This window comes from Chelonoidis abingdonii, chromosome 10 (genome assembly GCF_003597395.2).
Source record: "Chelonoidis abingdonii isolate Lonesome George chromosome 10, CheloAbing_2.0, whole genome shotgun sequence".
NCBI classification, from domain to species: Eukaryota; Metazoa; Chordata; order Testudines; family Testudinidae; genus Chelonoidis; species Chelonoidis abingdonii.
In genome coordinates, this window is record NC_133778.1 from 41,995,294 (window position 1) to 42,013,305 (window position 18,012).

General features: G+C 40.9%; 1 protein-coding gene across 1 annotated transcript in view; it reads right to left on the reverse strand.

Moving 5' to 3' along the window:
* LOC116819391 (uncharacterized) overlaps nucleotides 1-18,012 on the reverse strand; it is a 64,161-nt gene that overhangs the window by 43,920 nt on the left and 2,229 nt on the right. The window contains exons 3-10 of the mRNA XM_032771089.1: nucleotides 16,304-16,324; nucleotides 13,585-13,644; nucleotides 12,131-12,184; nucleotides 11,756-11,800; nucleotides 8,150-8,176; nucleotides 7,915-7,959; nucleotides 7,164-7,208; nucleotides 4,946-4,999 (exon numbers count right to left, since the gene is read on the reverse strand). Of these exons, the coding sequence (XP_032626980.1) occupies nucleotides 4,946-4,999; nucleotides 7,164-7,208; nucleotides 7,915-7,959; nucleotides 8,150-8,176; nucleotides 11,756-11,800; nucleotides 12,131-12,184; nucleotides 13,585-13,644; nucleotides 16,304-16,324 (351 nt within the window). The remainder of the gene's footprint in view (nucleotides 1-4,945; nucleotides 5,000-7,163; nucleotides 7,209-7,914; nucleotides 7,960-8,149; nucleotides 8,177-11,755; nucleotides 11,801-12,130; nucleotides 12,185-13,584; nucleotides 13,645-16,303; nucleotides 16,325-18,012) is intronic.

Here is an 18,012-nt window from a genome sequence, read left to right on the forward strand (position 1 = left end):
ACCCCCCTGAACCCACCCAAGGTGGCTCCTGGACCCTGAAGGTGGAGAAGGGACCTCTGGTGAGTGTACCTTTGTAAATATTATAAATGGTTTAAAAGCAAGTGTGTTTAATTATTAATTTGCCCTGGCATTCACGGCCAGTACAGCTACTGGAGAAGTTTGTTAACGCATCTGGGGATGGAGCGGAAATCCTCCAGGGACATCTCCATAAAGCTCTCCTGGATGTACTCCCAAAGCCTTTGCAAAAGGTTTCTGGGGAGGGCAGCCTTATTCTGTCCTCCATGGTAGGACACTTTACCACACTAGGCCAGTAGCATGTAGTCAGTAATCACTGCAGAACAAAACATTGCAGTATATGGTCTTGGTGTTTGTTGGCATTCAAACAACAGCTGTTCTTTATGTGTTATTCTCAGGAAACTGATATCATTCATGGTCACCTGGTTGAAATAGGGTGGTTTTATTAAGCGGACATTCAGAGGTGCCCGTTCCTGCTGGGCTGTTTGCCTGTGGCTGAACAGAAATGTTCCCTGCTGTTAGCCACACGGTGTTGGGAGGGGTGAAGCCATCATCCCAGAGAATTGGGTGTGTGTGAGGGGTTTAGTTGGGTTTGTGCTGCACATTAACCTGGAAACTGCAGCCCCTCCTTTTAAATTGCCAACCCATTTTAAATGGCTAACCCAATGGCTGCTTGGTATGGGAAATGAGGGAGCTGCTGTTTGAAACCATTCCCACATGTTATGAAGGTTAAAGAAGCCAAAAGACTGTGGCTTACCATGGCTGCCTGCAAGCCGAATTCTGTTGCACGGCCCTGCGTGAGTGATCTCTCACACCAAACCGGCATACTCTCAATAAGAGGCAAAATGCGACCTTGTAACAAAAGCACGTGTGCTATGTAACGTTAACAGCAAGGTTTACCATGAAAGAGTGTACCCATTGTTCTATAAAATGTGTCTTTTTAACTACCACTGTCCCCTTCTTTTTTTTTAAACTCCATCAGCCGCATATGTTTCTCCTTTGCAGAGGCTAGCGAAGATTAGAAGGCGAAAAAAAACACACTTGGGATGAAATGTTCTCTGAGCTCATGCTGTCCTCCCACATTGACAGAGCACAGCAGAATGCATGGCGGCAGACAATGTCAGCATGCAGGAAAGCACAATATGAACGCAACGAGAGGTGGTGGGCTAAAGATGATTGGTGGTGTCATCTTGCTATCAGAAGACAGGAGTCAATGCGCAGGCTGCTGGAGGATCAAACTCATATGCTCCAGCGTATGGTTGAGCTGCAGGAAAGGCAGCAGGAGCACAGACCGCTGTTACAGCCTCTGTGTAACCAACCGCCCTCCTCACCAAGTTCCATAGCCTCCCCACCCAGAAACCCAAGAACATGGTCGGGGGGGGGGAGGGGCCTCCAGCCACTCCACCCCAGAGGACTGCCCAAGCAACATAAGGCTGGCATTCAATAAGTTTTAAAGTGCAGTGTGGCCTTATCCTTCCCTTCTCCCCTGCTCCTTCTGGGCTACCTTGGCAGTTATCCCCCTATTTGTGTGATGAATTAATAAAGAATGCATGCATGTGAAGGAACAATGACTTTATTGCCTCTGCAAGCAGTGATTGAAGGGGGAGGGGAGGGTGGTTAGCTTACAGGGAAGCAGAGTGAACCAAGTGGGGGGGTGGTGTTCATTAAGGAGAAACAAACAGAACTTTCACATCATAGCCTAGCCAGTCATGAAACTGGTTTTCAAAGCTTCTCTGATGTGCAGCGTGCCCTCTTGTACTCTTTTAACCAGCTTGGTGTCTGGCTGCGTGTAATCAGTGGCCAGGCGATTTACCTCAACCTCCCACCCCGCCATAAACGTCTTCCCCTTACTCTCACAGATATTGTGGCGCGCACAGCAAGCAGTAATAACAATGGGAACATTGGCTTCGCTGAGGTCTATCTGAGTCAGTAAACTGTGCCAGCACGCTTTTCAACGTCCAAATGCACATTCTACCACCATTCTGCACTTGCTTAGCCTATAGTTGAACAGCTCCTGACTACTGTCCAGGCTGCGTGTGTAGGCTTCATGAGCCATGGCATTAAGGGGTAGGCTGGGTCCCCAAGGATAACTACAGGCATTTCAACATCCCCATCAGTTATTTTCTGGTCTGGGAAGAAAGTTCCTTCCTGCAGCTTTTGAAACAGACCCGAGTTCCTGAAGATGTGAGCGTCATGTACCTTTCCCGGCCATCCCACATTGATGTTGGTGAAATATTCCTTGTGATCCACCAATGCTTGCAGCACTGTTGAAAAGTACCCCTTTCGGTTTATGTACTCGCTGGCTTGGTGCTCTGGTGCCAAGATAGGGATATGGGTTCCGTCTATTGCCCCACCACAGTTAGGGAATCCCACTGCAGCAAACCCATCCACTATGGCCTGCACATTTCCCAGAGTCACTACCCTTGACATCAGCAGCTCTTTGATTGCATTGGCTATTTGGATCACAGCAGCCCCCATGGTAGATTTGCCCACTCCAAATTGATGTCCGACTGACCAGTAGCTGTCTGGTGTTGCAAGCTTCCACAGGAATATCACCACTAGCTTCTCAACTGTGAAGGCTGCTCTCATTTTGGTATCCTGATGCTTTAAGGCAGGAGAAATCAAGTCACAAAGTTCCATGAAAATGCCCTTAAGCATGCGAAAGTTTCGCAGCCACTGGGAATCGTCCCAGACCCGCAACACTATGCGTTCCCACCGTCTGTGCTTGTTTACCGGGCCCAGAATCAGCATTTCATGCCATGAACCTGCCTGATTAATACTATGATGTGCACATTGCCGGGGCCCATACTTTGTGAGAAGTCTACGTCCATGTCCTCATCACTCTCGTCACTGTGCTCCCATTGCCTTCTCGCCTGGTTTCGCTTTTGCAGGTTCTGGTTCTGCATATCCTCCTGGATAATGCGCGTGGCGTTTACAGTGCTCATAATTGCTGCGGTGATCTGAGCAGGCTCCATGTTCCCAGTGCTATGGCGTCTGCGCTGAAAAAAGGCGCGAAACGATTGTCTGCTGTTGCTCTGACGGAGGGAGGAGCGACTGACAACATGGGTTACAGGGTTGGCTTACAGAGAATTAAGATCAACAAAGAGGGTGGCTTTGCATCAAGGAGAAACACAAACAACTGTCACACAGAATGGCCCCCTCAAGGATTGAACTCAAAACCCTAGGTTTAGCAGGCCAATGATTTCACAGAGGGATGGGGAGCAAATGAATACAAAACAAATCAGGTATATTTCTTGTTTTGATCCACTCCATCTATCTTATACATCTTAGGCTGGCAGCAGACAGTGCAGTCAGGAGCGGTGCCATGGTTTTTGCCTCCCTAGGTGGCAGCGCTCCTCCTCTGAGCATTCTCCGGCAGGGATCCTTCCTCTCCGCGTCTTCGGAGCACTTCAGCAGCGGGTCCCAGAGTGAGTGAAGGACCCACCGCCGAATTTCCGCAGAAGACCTGGAGTGGAAAGACCCCCTGCCGCCGAATTTCCGCCAAGGGTGGCAAAAATGTCACCCCCCAAATCCTGCAACCCTAGGCAACCGACTAGTGTCACCTAGTAGAAGCGCCAGCCCTGGGTGCAGTACAACTGCTAGCCATTGTCATCTCCTGGCTGCTCACCAGAAGACAGTGCAATACAACTGCCAGCAGGACTGAGTCTCCATGAGACGAAACTTGAAAAGGGAATGACCTGGCTGAGTCACTCCCACGTCTGCCCAGGCACCCCTGACCTACCTCACTGAGATCGGCTAAAAGTGCACCCAGGAGTACAATGATGACGGCTACCAATCATAATGCAACATCTGCTGCCAAAAGGCAAAGAGCTGCTGCTGTGTAGCAATGCAGTCTCACGTCTGCCAGCACCCAGGAGACATACGGTGACGGTGAGCTAAGCGGGCTCCATGCTTGCTGTAGTATGGTGTCTGCACAGGTAACCCAGGAAAAAAGTCACGAAATGACTGTCTGCCATTGCTTTCATGGAGTGGGGGCCCGACGACATGTACCCAGAACCACTCATGACACTGTTTTTGCCCCATCAGGCATTGGGATCTCAACCCAGAATTCCAATGGGTGGTGGAGACTGAGGGAACTGTGGGATAGCTACCCACAGGTACCCACAGTGCAACACTCCAAAGTCGATGCTAGCCTTGCTACTGTGGACGCAGTACGTAGACTTAATGCACTTAGAGCCTTTTATGTGGGGACATACAATCGACTGTATAAAAATGATTTCTAAAAAAACGACTTCTATAAATTCAACCTAATGTTGTAGAGTAAACATACCTTTATTCAACGTATCTGTTCACAGTGCAGATTCCAAGTCTGATTTGTTTACCTTACTGATACATGTAAGTTCTGATTTAATTTTTACTTCTTGTTAGCATTGCGGAGCCAATTCAGCTATGGGAGAACAAAATGGATTTGATCCCTTTTCATGCATAATTAACAAGATTATTCAGTGCGATCCAGTGTCAGACTTAGTATTACTAATAAGAATGTACAATCCAAAAGAAACACAGTTTGGCTTTCAGATCCCAGGCTGAATTTCCATGGTTGGCACTTGCAAGTAAAACATGTTTTCTAAATTGAACACATCTGATACATCAAGTGGTAAGAGACAACAAATAATTTTTGGAGTAATACTGCACTTTAAGCATTTAAGTACTAGAAGAATGGGATATAAGTCACTATGCTGAAGAGACAATGTCCAGCTGAATCTAGTGTAGTAAACACCAGGAGCAGAGTAATAGTTTTTGCTAGGTAACTTGCAGGGATATTGGATACATGAATTACTTGCAGTCCCCATTTAGCCAAAGCCCTTGAACAGAAGTGAAAAGTGAAAATGGGAAGAGCATTATTGTGGTATGGATAACTGCATGTGTCTTTTAACCTTAAAAAAAGAGGAGATATTTTAATTCTTGCCTTTGATCCTTGCACACCTTCAGGCCCTTGGTCTCCAGGTAGCCCTTGGGAACCCTGTTAAACACAAATGTTTTTAATCAGAATTTTCCAGGCTTTCAGAGCAAGGGGTTTTTGAGAAACAAGCAATAATTTCCTGCAATCCACATGAAAATCTTTGTCACAAACAAACACAATTCAAATTCTGCCCCTGTATGCAAGAATGCAGCTGAGGACAGCACTTGGCTCTTTCTTAAGTAGAATAAAAGTAAATAGTCATCAGAATTTACCTACATCGACAATGGCAACACTGCAAGCTCCTCTAGGTATTAATAATGTAGGGTTTGGGGTGGGGGTGGAGGAACAGTTTTTATAGTGGGGATGCTGACAGCCATTGAAACAAAATTGTAAACCCTGTATATAATGGAAACTACTTCAAGACAGGGGGTGGGGGGGTGGCAGCACCTCCCGCATCCCTAGTTTCAGCTCCTATAGTTTGCGGGTTCTTATATAAAACACTGCTCCCAGTAAAAGGTAAAAGTAAAATTTGATCTATTTAAAATGTGTAACTTTGATTTTCTTGGGGTGCATATTTTTCATAAAGATATTCTGATTTTTGTTATTGATTTTTATATGCACTATAACAAGTTTGCTTATATGACAGATTCTTCTAAAACAATAGGTACAAGAACAGGCCATTTTAAGTCACAAAACCTTATTGCATCCAGTGGGAACAGAACTGATCCAAAACGTCCAAACTGGCAATATTCTGGACTGTTCTAATTCCTTCATAATATGGGACTATGATTTATCAACGTACACAACTTTCAATCCCTGTTAGAAAACATGGGCTAGATCTTCAGCAGGTATAAATTGGCATAGCTTGACTTCAGTGGACTTCAATGGACCTATGCCAGTTTCCATCAGCTGAGGATGGCTGAGCCAATTACTTTGATTTATATGGGTCTGTAGTGAGGTGGTTACCCGCTCCAGCCCTGACAGGGTTAAAACCAGCACTGGGAGAGGGCTGGGAGAACAGCCCAGACTGAGTGGGAAGCAGGCTTAGCTGGGGCCATGCCCCAGTTAGGGCCCAGCTGGCCCTATAAAGGCTTGAGCCAGGCAATCAAACAAACAGTCTCTCTCTGGCTGTAGAGGGAGATGGGCCTGGCTGCAGGGAGCTAGAGACAGGGTACCCGAGTGGAGCAGGGCTGGGGAAAGGCAGAAGAGCTGGGGAGCTCCAGCCTGGAAAGCCCCAGGCTGCAGCCTAGCATTGGGCTAATAAGTACTGGGGGTTGCAGAGGGCAGTCCAGGGGTAGGCAAAGGCAGCAGGTCCAAACCCAACCTTGCCAGTAATGAGTAGGCTGATACTGCAGTCTGCCCCAGGGCATGGGGGCTAGACAATGACTGGCAGTAGCCATATACTGAAGCAAGGTGGGGACAGTGGGTGGGGGTTCCCTGGGGAGGGGAGACCCTGATAACAGGGCACTGGGTCCGGGAGGGACACAGGGGCTAGCGGTAAGGTGGATCACCAGCTTGCAGGGGGGACTCCAGGATGCTGGAAGAGCTAATTCCCTGAGACGACCAGCAGGAGGCACCACAAGGGTGAATCCTGCATGCTTACAGGGTCACATCTCACTAGTGTGCTCATTTATTTCAACAGTCCATTGCCCAGTGCTCCTAAAAGATAAGGCTCTATGTTGTTAAGTTATCAGTGTTATTTCTTTTCCTACATTACTTCTTAAATCAACTACTCATTTATGAAGGGACAGTGGTTGGTAGGCCTGACATTTTATATGCTTTCTGTTTACTAAAACTTGTTGCATATTTTCATCTTCTGCCTAATCAAGGGTTTAATCACCTGATCCTTATTCGGATCAATGAAGGACAATGAGGATGAAAGGTCCCAATTCAGGAATAAATATATGCTAAGTATTGCCCACAGCATCAGACATGACAACATCACAGTCTTTCCATTGCTGTGGGGTCTCTTCTGCACACTCTGACTGGCAGAAATGGTAATCAGAGAACAAAAATATTCCATTGTCTACATTGAACTCCAAACATCCCTGTCAATGTTGCAATGAAAGAGAATACGTGTGTTAGACACGGAATATTTTGAATGAGACTGTCTCTAGAAGTCTAGGCAGCTAAGGCACCTCAGCTGGGCCATATTCTGAACTAAAGTGATTTCAAAGCTTTGCAAAGCACCAAGGAAGCAAAGTATGTTTGTGCTGTTTGTTACCTGTAGACCTCTTAGTCCTGTGTGACCAATTGGACCTTCTGGACCCTGAAAAGCAAGAAGAAAAAAGTGCCTAGAAAAAGCTAACACTTCTAAAATATATTTGGATACATTAAAATATAATATAAAGAACAGCAAGAAAAGAAATCAAGAAGTCAACAACTTGCAAGAAAGTACTGCATAAATATGAAAACTGGGATACAGTAGTTAAATTATAGTATCAGAATGAATTTGAAGTCAGATATCAAGATCCTCCATGGTCAAGTTTTACATCTATTTCATTAAACATGTTTACAACTCCATACACTGAACCTTCAAGCCCACTGCTAGAGTTAAAATCTTTGCTTTCATTTCCATAGTCATACATCCCTCAGTCCATCTTCCCCCTTTACAAGTGGGCCTGATTCTGCTCCTGCCAAAGTCAATGAGAGTCTTGCCAGTGTCTGAAGTGGAAGTAGGCTTGTGCCCCAAATGCAACTAAAATATAAGAGCAGCTGGAATAATTATTGAAAAATGACCTTTGTTCAGTTTATCTTTATTTGATTGACCTTAAAATTTGTCAGCTGTATTCTCCCTCAGCTTTATAAATAACACTTACCTAAATTTACCACAATGTGCATTATTCAGGAATACCAAATTTTAAATCTCAGGCAATTGTGTCCCATAACTTCTCCATACTCCATTTCACTGTACATTAGGAGAAATAGTATTCTATAACAATGTTTTCCCTCAAGTATAATAAGCAGATACTTACTCTGTCACCTTTTATCCCTGGAGTGCCACAGTCACCTCTTTCCCCCTTAGGAAATAAACCATAAATATTCAAAAAGTTTACTTAGCATTACAAGGATATTTTTATTCATTACATCTTCCTGCGAGAACACACGTCCCAAATGCTACAATTTTTCATGAACAGCCAACCAAATATGTTGATGTGTATATCTACAAGACAATACCAACATGTCAAATGTTCCTACTGAAAATCATACCTTTTCTCCTTTGTAGCCAGATTTTCCCTGGGAAAAGAAACAAAGAAAACTGGAAGACATTTCAACATGATTTAAGTAAATTAATTGTGACACTATTACACAAGCTGCAACTCCATAGTCTTTATAGAAAAAACAAAGTTTCAGGCTCTAATAAACATTCAGCTACAACACTGGATCTCTGAGGTGGCAATATGGCTGTGTATATGATCGCTATCCACAATAATATATATTATATGTACAAAATGCCCTATGTCAATGCAATTTTAAGCTGAGATATTAATTATACAAAGGCTTGAGCTCTAGAGTGAAGGTTGACACTCCTGTAAATGTAAGCATATTTCTGAAAAGGTAGAGGTGGTGTGGGCATAGTGAGGACATCAAAGTTTGAGACTTGTTGCCAAACTTTTTTAAAAACTGAAGGAAACTCAGCATGGGGGAAAATGTTCAGTGCCCTGCACACAACAGTGCAGCTCTGAAAGAACTGCTGTATTTGTGTTTTTTCCAATCCTGGTATGACAGTTGTATGAGTGGAAAGGCTACAAAGCTGAACCCAGTGTTAATAACTTCAGGTGGCAAAATGAAACAATGCAGATATTATTTTTTCCTCCGTAAATCAGGTTTTCAGTCCTGCAAGGATATCTGTCTGTGCAGACCCCAACGGCTGCATGGAATCTCACTGATTCAATGAAAGCATGTCGGTCATGTGGCTGGATCAGGGACACAGTGACAACTACATTACTGGTAAATGTTGATAACTCATTATAACAGGAATTCTCAAACATTTTCATAGACTGTACCAGAGTGTTTTGCAGACCACATTCCCTCACATTCCCAGTCACAAGCACTACCACCACTGCCATTTATGATCACATACTTCCCCTATGCCAACTATAGCATATTTAAATGGAAAAGTAATATTTTCCTCCTATTTAATATATTAGGTTGTCTTTTAAAGCAACTGGGCCTGTGATTCACTGGAAGTCAGAGTAGATGGTCAGAATGGTTCCCTATGGCGTCAAAATCTCTGAATCTAACAGGATAAAACTTATCACTCCCCTGATTTTTGTGTTGTCTGCAAACTTTCAGTGATGATTTTGTTTTCTTCAAGGTTATTGATAAAAATGTTAACTAGCATAGGGCCAAGGACTGATCCCTGCAGGATCCCACTAGAAATGGTCCTGCTCATTGTTGATTCCTATGTACAATTACATTTTGAGATCGATCATAGAAATGTAGGGCAGAAAGAGACCTCAAGATGTCATGTAATCCAGCTCCCCGGGCTGAGGCAGGATGAAATATACCTAGACCATCCCTGACAGCTATTTGTTGAAAAAGTTCTTAAAAACTTCCAGTAATGGGGATTCCACAACCTCTCTTGGAAGTCTATTCCAGAGCTTAACTATCCTTATTGTTATGAAGTTTTTCCTAATATCCAGCCTAAATCTTCCTTGCTGCAGATTAAGCCTATTACTACTTCTTCTACTTTCATGGACATGCAGAACAATTGATCATTATCCTCTTTATAACAGCCCTTAAAATATCTGAAGACAGTCAGGTCCTTCCTCAGTTTTCTCTTCTCAAATCTAAACATGTCCATTTTCTTTAACCTTTCTTCATAAATCAGGTGTTCTAAACCTTTTCTCACTTTTGGTGCTCTCCTCTGGTCTCTCTCCAATTTGTCCCCATCTTTCCTAAAGTCTGTTGCCCAGAACTGGACACAATATTCCAGCTGAGGCGTCACCAAAACTGAGTAGAATGGGATAGTTACCGCCCATGTCTTACATACAACACTCCTGTTAATACATAGCAGAATAATAGCTACTGTTGACTCTCTCATTCAATTTGTGATCCACTATAATCCTTAGATCCTTATCAGTACTATCACCTAGCCAGTAATTCCCTATTTTATAGTTGTGCATTGGATTTTTTTTCCTTCCTAAGAACTTTGAACTTATCTTTATTGAATTTTATCTTGTTGATTTTAGACCAATTCTGCAATTTATCAAGGTCATTTTGAATTCTTATGCTGTCCTCCAAAGTGTTTGCAAACCCTCCCAGTTTGGTGTCATCTACACATTTTATAAGCATACTCTCCACTCCATTATTCAAGTCATTAATGGAAATATTGAATAGTACTGGACCCAGGACTGACCCCTGCATGACCCTACTAAATACCATTCCCCAGTTTGTCAGTGAACCATTGATTGCTACTTTTTTTTTCTCCACTCACTTTATATTAATTTATTCTTGACTTTATTTGGTTTGCTTATAAAATGACATGTGGGACTATGTCACAAGTCTTACCAAAATCAATATATTTCATGTCTAGAGCTGCTCCCCATCCAGGCCAGGCTGGTGACCCTGTCCAAAAAGAAGCCTAACTCTGGTGGGATTCAAATCCACATCCTTTGAATACCCTCTCAGCTCTAGAAAGCCAGTGCACTATCCATTGTGCTTCAGAGCCTCTGTTAGTTAGCAGGCAACTAATCCACTTAATATGTGCCCTATTAACTTTATATTATTCTAGTTTTGTAATCAAAATGTCATGCAGAACCAAGTCAAGCACCTTAGAGAAATCTAAGTATATTACATCAACTATTACCTTTTAATCTACCAAACATGTAGTCTCATCAAAAAGATATCAAATTAGTTTGACAGGATCTATTTTCCATAAACTCATGTTGATTTGTATTAATTACCTTCCTTTAATACGTGAGTCCCGAATTAGCTGTTCCATTATCTTGCCTATGATCGATGTCAGACTGACAGGCCTATAAATTCTGGGTCATCTTGATTATCCTTTTAAAATATTGCACAATATTAGCTTTCTTCCAGCTCTCTGGAATTTTCCTAGGGTTCTAAGACTTATTGAAAAATCACCATTAATGGTCCAGCAAGCTCCTCAGTCAGCCCTTTACAAATTCTTGGATGCAAGTTATCTGGACTTAGTAATTTAAAAATGTCTAACTTAACAGCTCCTGTTTAACATCCCCCTGAGATACTAGTAGAATGGAAAGAGTGTTAATCATATCCTATGATGATGATATCTTCTGTTTTTCCCAAAAAAACAGAACTGAAATAGGTATTGCATACTTCTGTCTTTTCTGGATTATTATTGATAATCCTACGATTTCCATTTAGTAATGGACCAATGCCATAGTTAGGATTCTTTTTGTTCCTAATATACTTTAAAAATCCTCATTTTTCTTAACTCTGTAGGCCATACTTTTTTCCTTTTGTCCCTTTGCTTCCCTAATCAATTTTCCTCAGTTCCTGACAAGGAACATAGCCAGTGCTATCTGCATTACATTGTAAACTAAATATATCAAATATAGAAGACTAAACCAGTTGAGGGGGTATATAACCCCAATGGAAGTGTGTAGTTGTGGACTCCCATTACTATTAAGTAAGAGTTAAACACATTATTTAAACAACAATACTCCTTTTGAGTTTTTCTAACTCTTTTATTTCTTGTGTTAATGAATCGCTGGATGATGAACTGGAACTGAATACTCTGCTTGGCTATTGTAATGTTTATTGCAAACACGGGATAACTTACATTATTCATTTACTTCAAGGAATAGAGAATACTGATTTCCTTTTTACCTCTGTTCCATCTTTTCCTGGAATTCCATTGAGACCCGCCTCCCCCTATGAAGAATCCAACATCAAGATCAGTCAAACAAGGAAAATGTAATGCTTTAACCTGTACTTACATTGTTCTCTTTAGTATAATTTAGTACATAGTAAAGGAAGCATACCAGATCCCTCTTCCAAAGTTTTAATTATCCGATATGCAAGATATTAATATAGAAGTTCTGTTTGCAAATTACATTAATGTGTATTTTACTTCAAGAGAAAGGGAAGACTAAATAACTTAGATGAACTATCCCAGTTCATAAATGCTAAGTACATACATTACTATTCTTTCAGTTCAAATGAAAATTGATGCTTTTACTAAATCTTTAAAATTCATGCCACCTTTACTCCTTTCTGGCCAGGAACCCCATCATCACCTGGACGACCCTTTTTTCCCTAAAAACAGAAAAAAAAAAAAAGTTATGTAATAAAACATCACATATCATATTCCCCACATCCCAAATTCTGTATAAATCATTCAATACTTTTAGACAGGTTCAAGTAACTTCACCGCAAAAAGAGTTATTAAATAAAATTATTTTATTTGGCAGCATATGCAGTACTTTAGGAATTATATTTTGGTCATTTGTTTCCTGTATATTAAACAAATCAGTGTAATTATCACAGATGTCAAACAGCATGTCTGGGAGTGACATGCCCACTGCCACAGAAAACCTCTTTTCTTCTTAACATTTCTGTAAAGCATCTAGGACTGATTTTATCTGAAAAACAGATGAAGACGTTTTTGTACAGATCACAGTTGTTCATTTTAGCACTGTTAAATGATGCATGTTTGTACTGAACTTTTTGAAATGTATGGTTTCATGTAAAAGATACCTGTTTCTTCAAGTAGTGATATCTTATTGTAACTTAAACTAAAACTGTCAAATATATATTACTTTAAACTAAGAGTGCTATTTTACAGAAGGCAGAGCAGTAAAATTTAGTGTTTGTAACAGGTCCAATGAAAAAAAAGTAGTCAAGACTGCTGGGTTCTATTCTTAACTCTGCCTCAGACTCTGAGACCTTGGGTAAGTAATACAGAATTCCTTTATACTTCAGTTTGATTTTAATGAGTATAATATTGGGCTGTTCAAAGGCTTCAGAATTCAGTTTGACAGCTAAACCCTGTTTAGTTGATCAGGACTGGTAATGAAACAATCCTGCATCTTTGCTTGGAGGGTCTAGTTCTATGTACTCTCCAAAGAAAGCCCACTCTTCTCTACACTTACCTCAAGCCAGTTTCCTCTTGAGCTGGAAATTCCTAATGTTTCACCGTCCAGGATTTCCTCTCTTTCCTTTTCTCTCTTTACCTCTTGCCTCAAAGCAGCTCAGTTTTTTATACTCCTGATTTGGAGTTAATGAGAGTCATCTGGTCTGGCTGTCAGATTGAATCAGTAGAATAGCTCTGCAGTTCCATAGAGATGGAGCCTCATTTTTGCCCTTTAACCATGTATGGGTTTTTGGGGGGAGGTAGGGGTTGGGGGAGGGGAAGTTGGTATCTGCTATGACCACAGCAGATCTCTGGCAGATCGTAAATCACACAGCTGTTCCGTTTTAGAGAGAATGTCACAGCAGGAGCTCATGAATAGCAGGCAAGCTCTCCACACATTTCTCATTGATCTGACACTTCCACACAGTGTAAGTACAAAGAAATACTTATTATAGCTCTAACTTTATATCTCATGTATCAGATTCAGAGGATTAATCAAAATGCCTAGAACAAATCTAATCGCAAATTACGTTATTCATTATTCACTAAAACAGAAGGAAAATGAGAAATGACAGCTACTTACGGCAGGGCCAGGAAGGCCTCTTTCCCCTTTCTCACAGTTACATATAGGAGCTTGGGGACACTTTGAATGAAAATGTTCACAGCAAATCAGTGCACTTTAATGGGTTAGCCAGAAAACATTGCAACATTTCAGTTCCCATATAGTTAATCTACAACCACCAATGAATTACTACTGTAGAATAAACAACTTTCTATCTTTTAATTGCATTCAGTTACTTTACCACTCATGAGTAATGTGGTCATCCCACACCCAAGCCAAGAAATCCTTTATATCAGATCACATACTCATGACTTTGCCACAACCACCTTGTAAGGGGTAGCATGTTGTTGTTGTGCAGGATGGTGGGGGAGGAGGGAGGATATAATAGCTCTGGGCTGATCAATCCCCCTTACACAGTTACCTGTTGTATGGGTAGCTGGTACAGGGGAGTAAAGGGGCACCATACTTCCTTATACCCCCTTATTCCATTGAACAGTCATGCAGGATGGGTCATAACCTGGCCTATATAAATGCATAAACAAATTCATATAATCTAATTAATAAAATGAATTTTAATGTTCTGCATTTTTTCTCTTTACTTCACATTTATACTGTTCCAGTGGATCACGGATCCACGGTGATTATATGTAGTTACTTTTTTTTATGCTTTCAAACCATAAAATATGAAGACTCAATACATATAGAAAAAGTGTTAAGGTTTTTTAAAAATTATTTATTTGTTAAACTTTAAGACTTAGACAAGTGGGCACCCAAGCATCATTGTTATCTGAATATCCCAGATAATGTGCTTCTAAGGACAACAGCATGTAATCCATTTTAGGGTTTTGTACTGTCACACATCACCATCCTTTTTGAATGCCTAGAGCAGGGGTATGGCATGTGTGCCGAAGGCGGCACGTGAGCTGATTTTCAGTGGCACTCACACTGCTCAGTCCTGGTCATCGGTCCAGGGGACTCTGCATTTTAATTTAATTTTAAATGAAACATCTTAAACATTTTAAAAACCTTACTTACTTTACATACAACAACAACTTAGTTATATATTATAGACTTAGAGAAAGAGACCTTCTAAAAATGTTAAAATGTATTACTGGCAAGCGAAACCTTAAATTAGAGTGAATAAATGAAGACTTGGCACACCATTTCTGAGAGGTTGCTGACCCCTGGCCTAGAGGGAAATTCGATTAGCATAGCAAGATCCCTAGAGGACTTCACGGAATCATTTGGCTTGTCTTCCCTCTCAGGTTATAGGAAGCTTTGCTTAGAGCAGGATTTTTTTGGAGAGAGCAGGAGAGGAAAAGTTACTGTCAATGTCATTCTTTTTACGGTATTTCTTGTTGTATGTTGGTTCTCATGGCTTTTGTGTTCTGTGTTCATTTTCAACCCTGTGCACAATTAATAGTCCTGGGGATAATTTGTTTTGCCTTGCATATCTCTATAGATATGGAATAGCATGTTAATGTCATCTGCAAATCCAATGTCTCTAACTTCTGTTTGAAAATCCATTATATGTCACTTGGCTCTTCTATGGTCTTTCTTATTACCCAATCTACAGCCTTAAAAAGATTGTGGGTAACATAAGACATCCTTGTACGATACCAGTAGCGTGGAACAAGAAACACCAATTATACTTTCCAGGATGGACATAGAACAGTTCCAGTGTTTCACATATATTGGCAGAATTGTAAGTACACCAGGTGGAACAGATGAAGACATTACAGCTAGAAAAGCAAAAGCCAGGCATGCCTTTGTAACTTTAAGGCTGATCTGGAGAAATAGAAATCTTGCCCTCCAAACTAAACTTAAAATATTTAACACCATTTAAAGTTGGTCTTAGTATATGGTTCTGAAACTTGAAGACTTAAGATGTCACTATCTAAACTCCAATTTTTCATAAATAGCTGCCTTAGACAAAACCTCTATCGGATATCCAGAAAAAAAAAATCAGAAATGAAGAACGCTGGAAGAAGACGACAAAACAGAAGCCAACAGGACAGGAGATTACAGAATGAAGATTGAGATGGCAATGAAATACATGGAAGAAAGATACAGAAAATGTAACGACAGGTATTAGACTGGAACACCCCGGGGGAAAGATGACAAGACACTTCAAGGATAACACGGAAATGGACAATAGAGGCAGAACTGAAAGCTATCAAAATGACATGGGAAGAAGCTTAGACTGCAGCAGGAGATCAGTAAAGATGGAAGGCTGTGGTGAAGATCCTATGTTCTGCATGGAATAGAGAGGCATAACATTATATATATAATGTGTTACTTTAATATTAAAATATATTGCTGTTACATATGCAACAGAAATAATTTAATTAAATATCTAATTGCTAAGAGAATATATAACTTATTACTTTGGCTTTCTGATATCACTATATATTTGAGATATTATTCCCCTTGGAAAATGTGAAGTATGTCAGGCCCCAGAAATCTGTAGTTTCTCCAATTCTTGTAAACTATTGAAATTTAGAAAGAAATAAAAGCTCCAATCCTGCAAACACTCCAATCCTGCAAACACTAACACATGAAACTTTACTCACATGAGTAGCCCCACTGAACTGTATCCCATTAACAACTCCCTGAGTTATCTAATTCCTCATACGTTATTTTTCAATTACATGAATATTTATTACATTACATATACTATTTACAGGACAGCATGATTAAATAGTAATTCTCATATTTTGTTTACCAGTTAATTACTTACCCGTTCTTCAGCCAGATCTTTCTGTGAAGATAGACATTGAAAACAACATTAGAATTATAGGTCATAATCCACCTATAGAGGAAAAAATGCATGTTGCTATCCAGAAAGCTAAGAATTTCTCTATCTGTGATTACAGTGAATTAAATCTATTCCTTGTTCAGCAACTAATTAACACAATTTCAAGTTATTAAAAGACTTCCATCAAATTATTTAGTTTATTTTATATTTCCGTTCCTATTTTGTAATGGTAACCCATACACAGGAGCGCCGCCAGCTTTTTTGTCGCCTTAGGCAGCTGAAGGTCCCACCCCTGAAATGCCACCCCTGACAGAGGTGGTGGAAGGTCCAGCCGCCGCTGTCACTGCCCCCCAAATGTTAGTGCCCTAGGCAACTGCCTAGGTCGCCTAATGGGTTGGCCGGCTCTGCCCATACATAAGCATACACACACTTACCCTTTTAGTCAAACTAATGATGTCAGAAAGTCTACTATGACTCGGATGATACAGTAAGTAATAGCAACAGATAATAACTAGTCAGCAACACTCCCAAGTACACTTATTTTACATTTCGCAACACAGTGGAAGAGATTTAGATACATACAGCTTGTTTCAAAGTTTGCTGAAATCAATGGAAAGACTCCCATTGATTTAGATGAGCTTTTGATTAAGTGCCAAGAGAAATTAAGATTTCCACTTAGCAGTTTGAGGGAAATATCTATAGTGAATCATTGAGATCTAGATCCAGTTCCTCAAAGTTATTTAGGTGCCTAACTCCCAATGATTTCATGGACCTTGGGGACAAGGCAATTATGATATGGCATGCTATCAATCATGCTTATTTTTATGTTTCAATATGTCAGAGTCTAACCTTTCCTATTTGATGACCTACTGAAACATTTCTCATTCATTTATTAAGAATTATGGGTTTCACGATAAGTTGGTGTTAATTGTACAGCTGCTTTCTGCCAAGACTAATATGCAGCTTGCAGATGTTGCTGACTGTCACTGTTCAATGTGTAACTTTCAGTTGCCCAGTATTGAAGGTGGTTGTTTCATTCTCTGCAGGGGAGCCAAGATAAAGCAACCACACTATAAATCAAAACAACCAACTGGGGAGACTTGACTTAAAGCAACATGTTTACCCTAAGATGTGAACAACCAGCCAAAAGGGGCATAACTCAGAATGGTTTAGGACCAGGGAGTGCTTTGATCCAAATAGTTTAATCTGAGAAACAGTCCAGACTGAATGGAGCGTGTGCTAAAGTAATAACACCACAGGATATTGGTGACTAAGAGGTAGCAGACGGATAGAGAGGCAGATTGTCAAAGTGAGTGGCAATCAGTGTGGCTAGGTTGAGTAGCTGCTTGTTAGAGTGCAGTCAGACATAACCTACAATTCTGTAGTCCCATTAAGGTCACTCGTCCATCAGTTTGACTATGACAGTCTTTCCCTTTTATTAGTGTTCTCTCTAGGATGCAGTCAAATGTTTGTGCTATCATGTTTATACTGGCATGGAAAGATGGCTTTGTACTCCACACTTGTAATGGAATGCTATCTAAGTCAAGAGTTCACAACACAGTGAAGAAGTGCAGGAAACTTTCAACTGGAATCATATGTGCTTCTAGACTCTCTGGTAGGTTTTCCAGTGAACACTTATAGAGATTTAGGGTCAAACTGAGCTATGGGCTACGTGGACATACCTCCGTTAA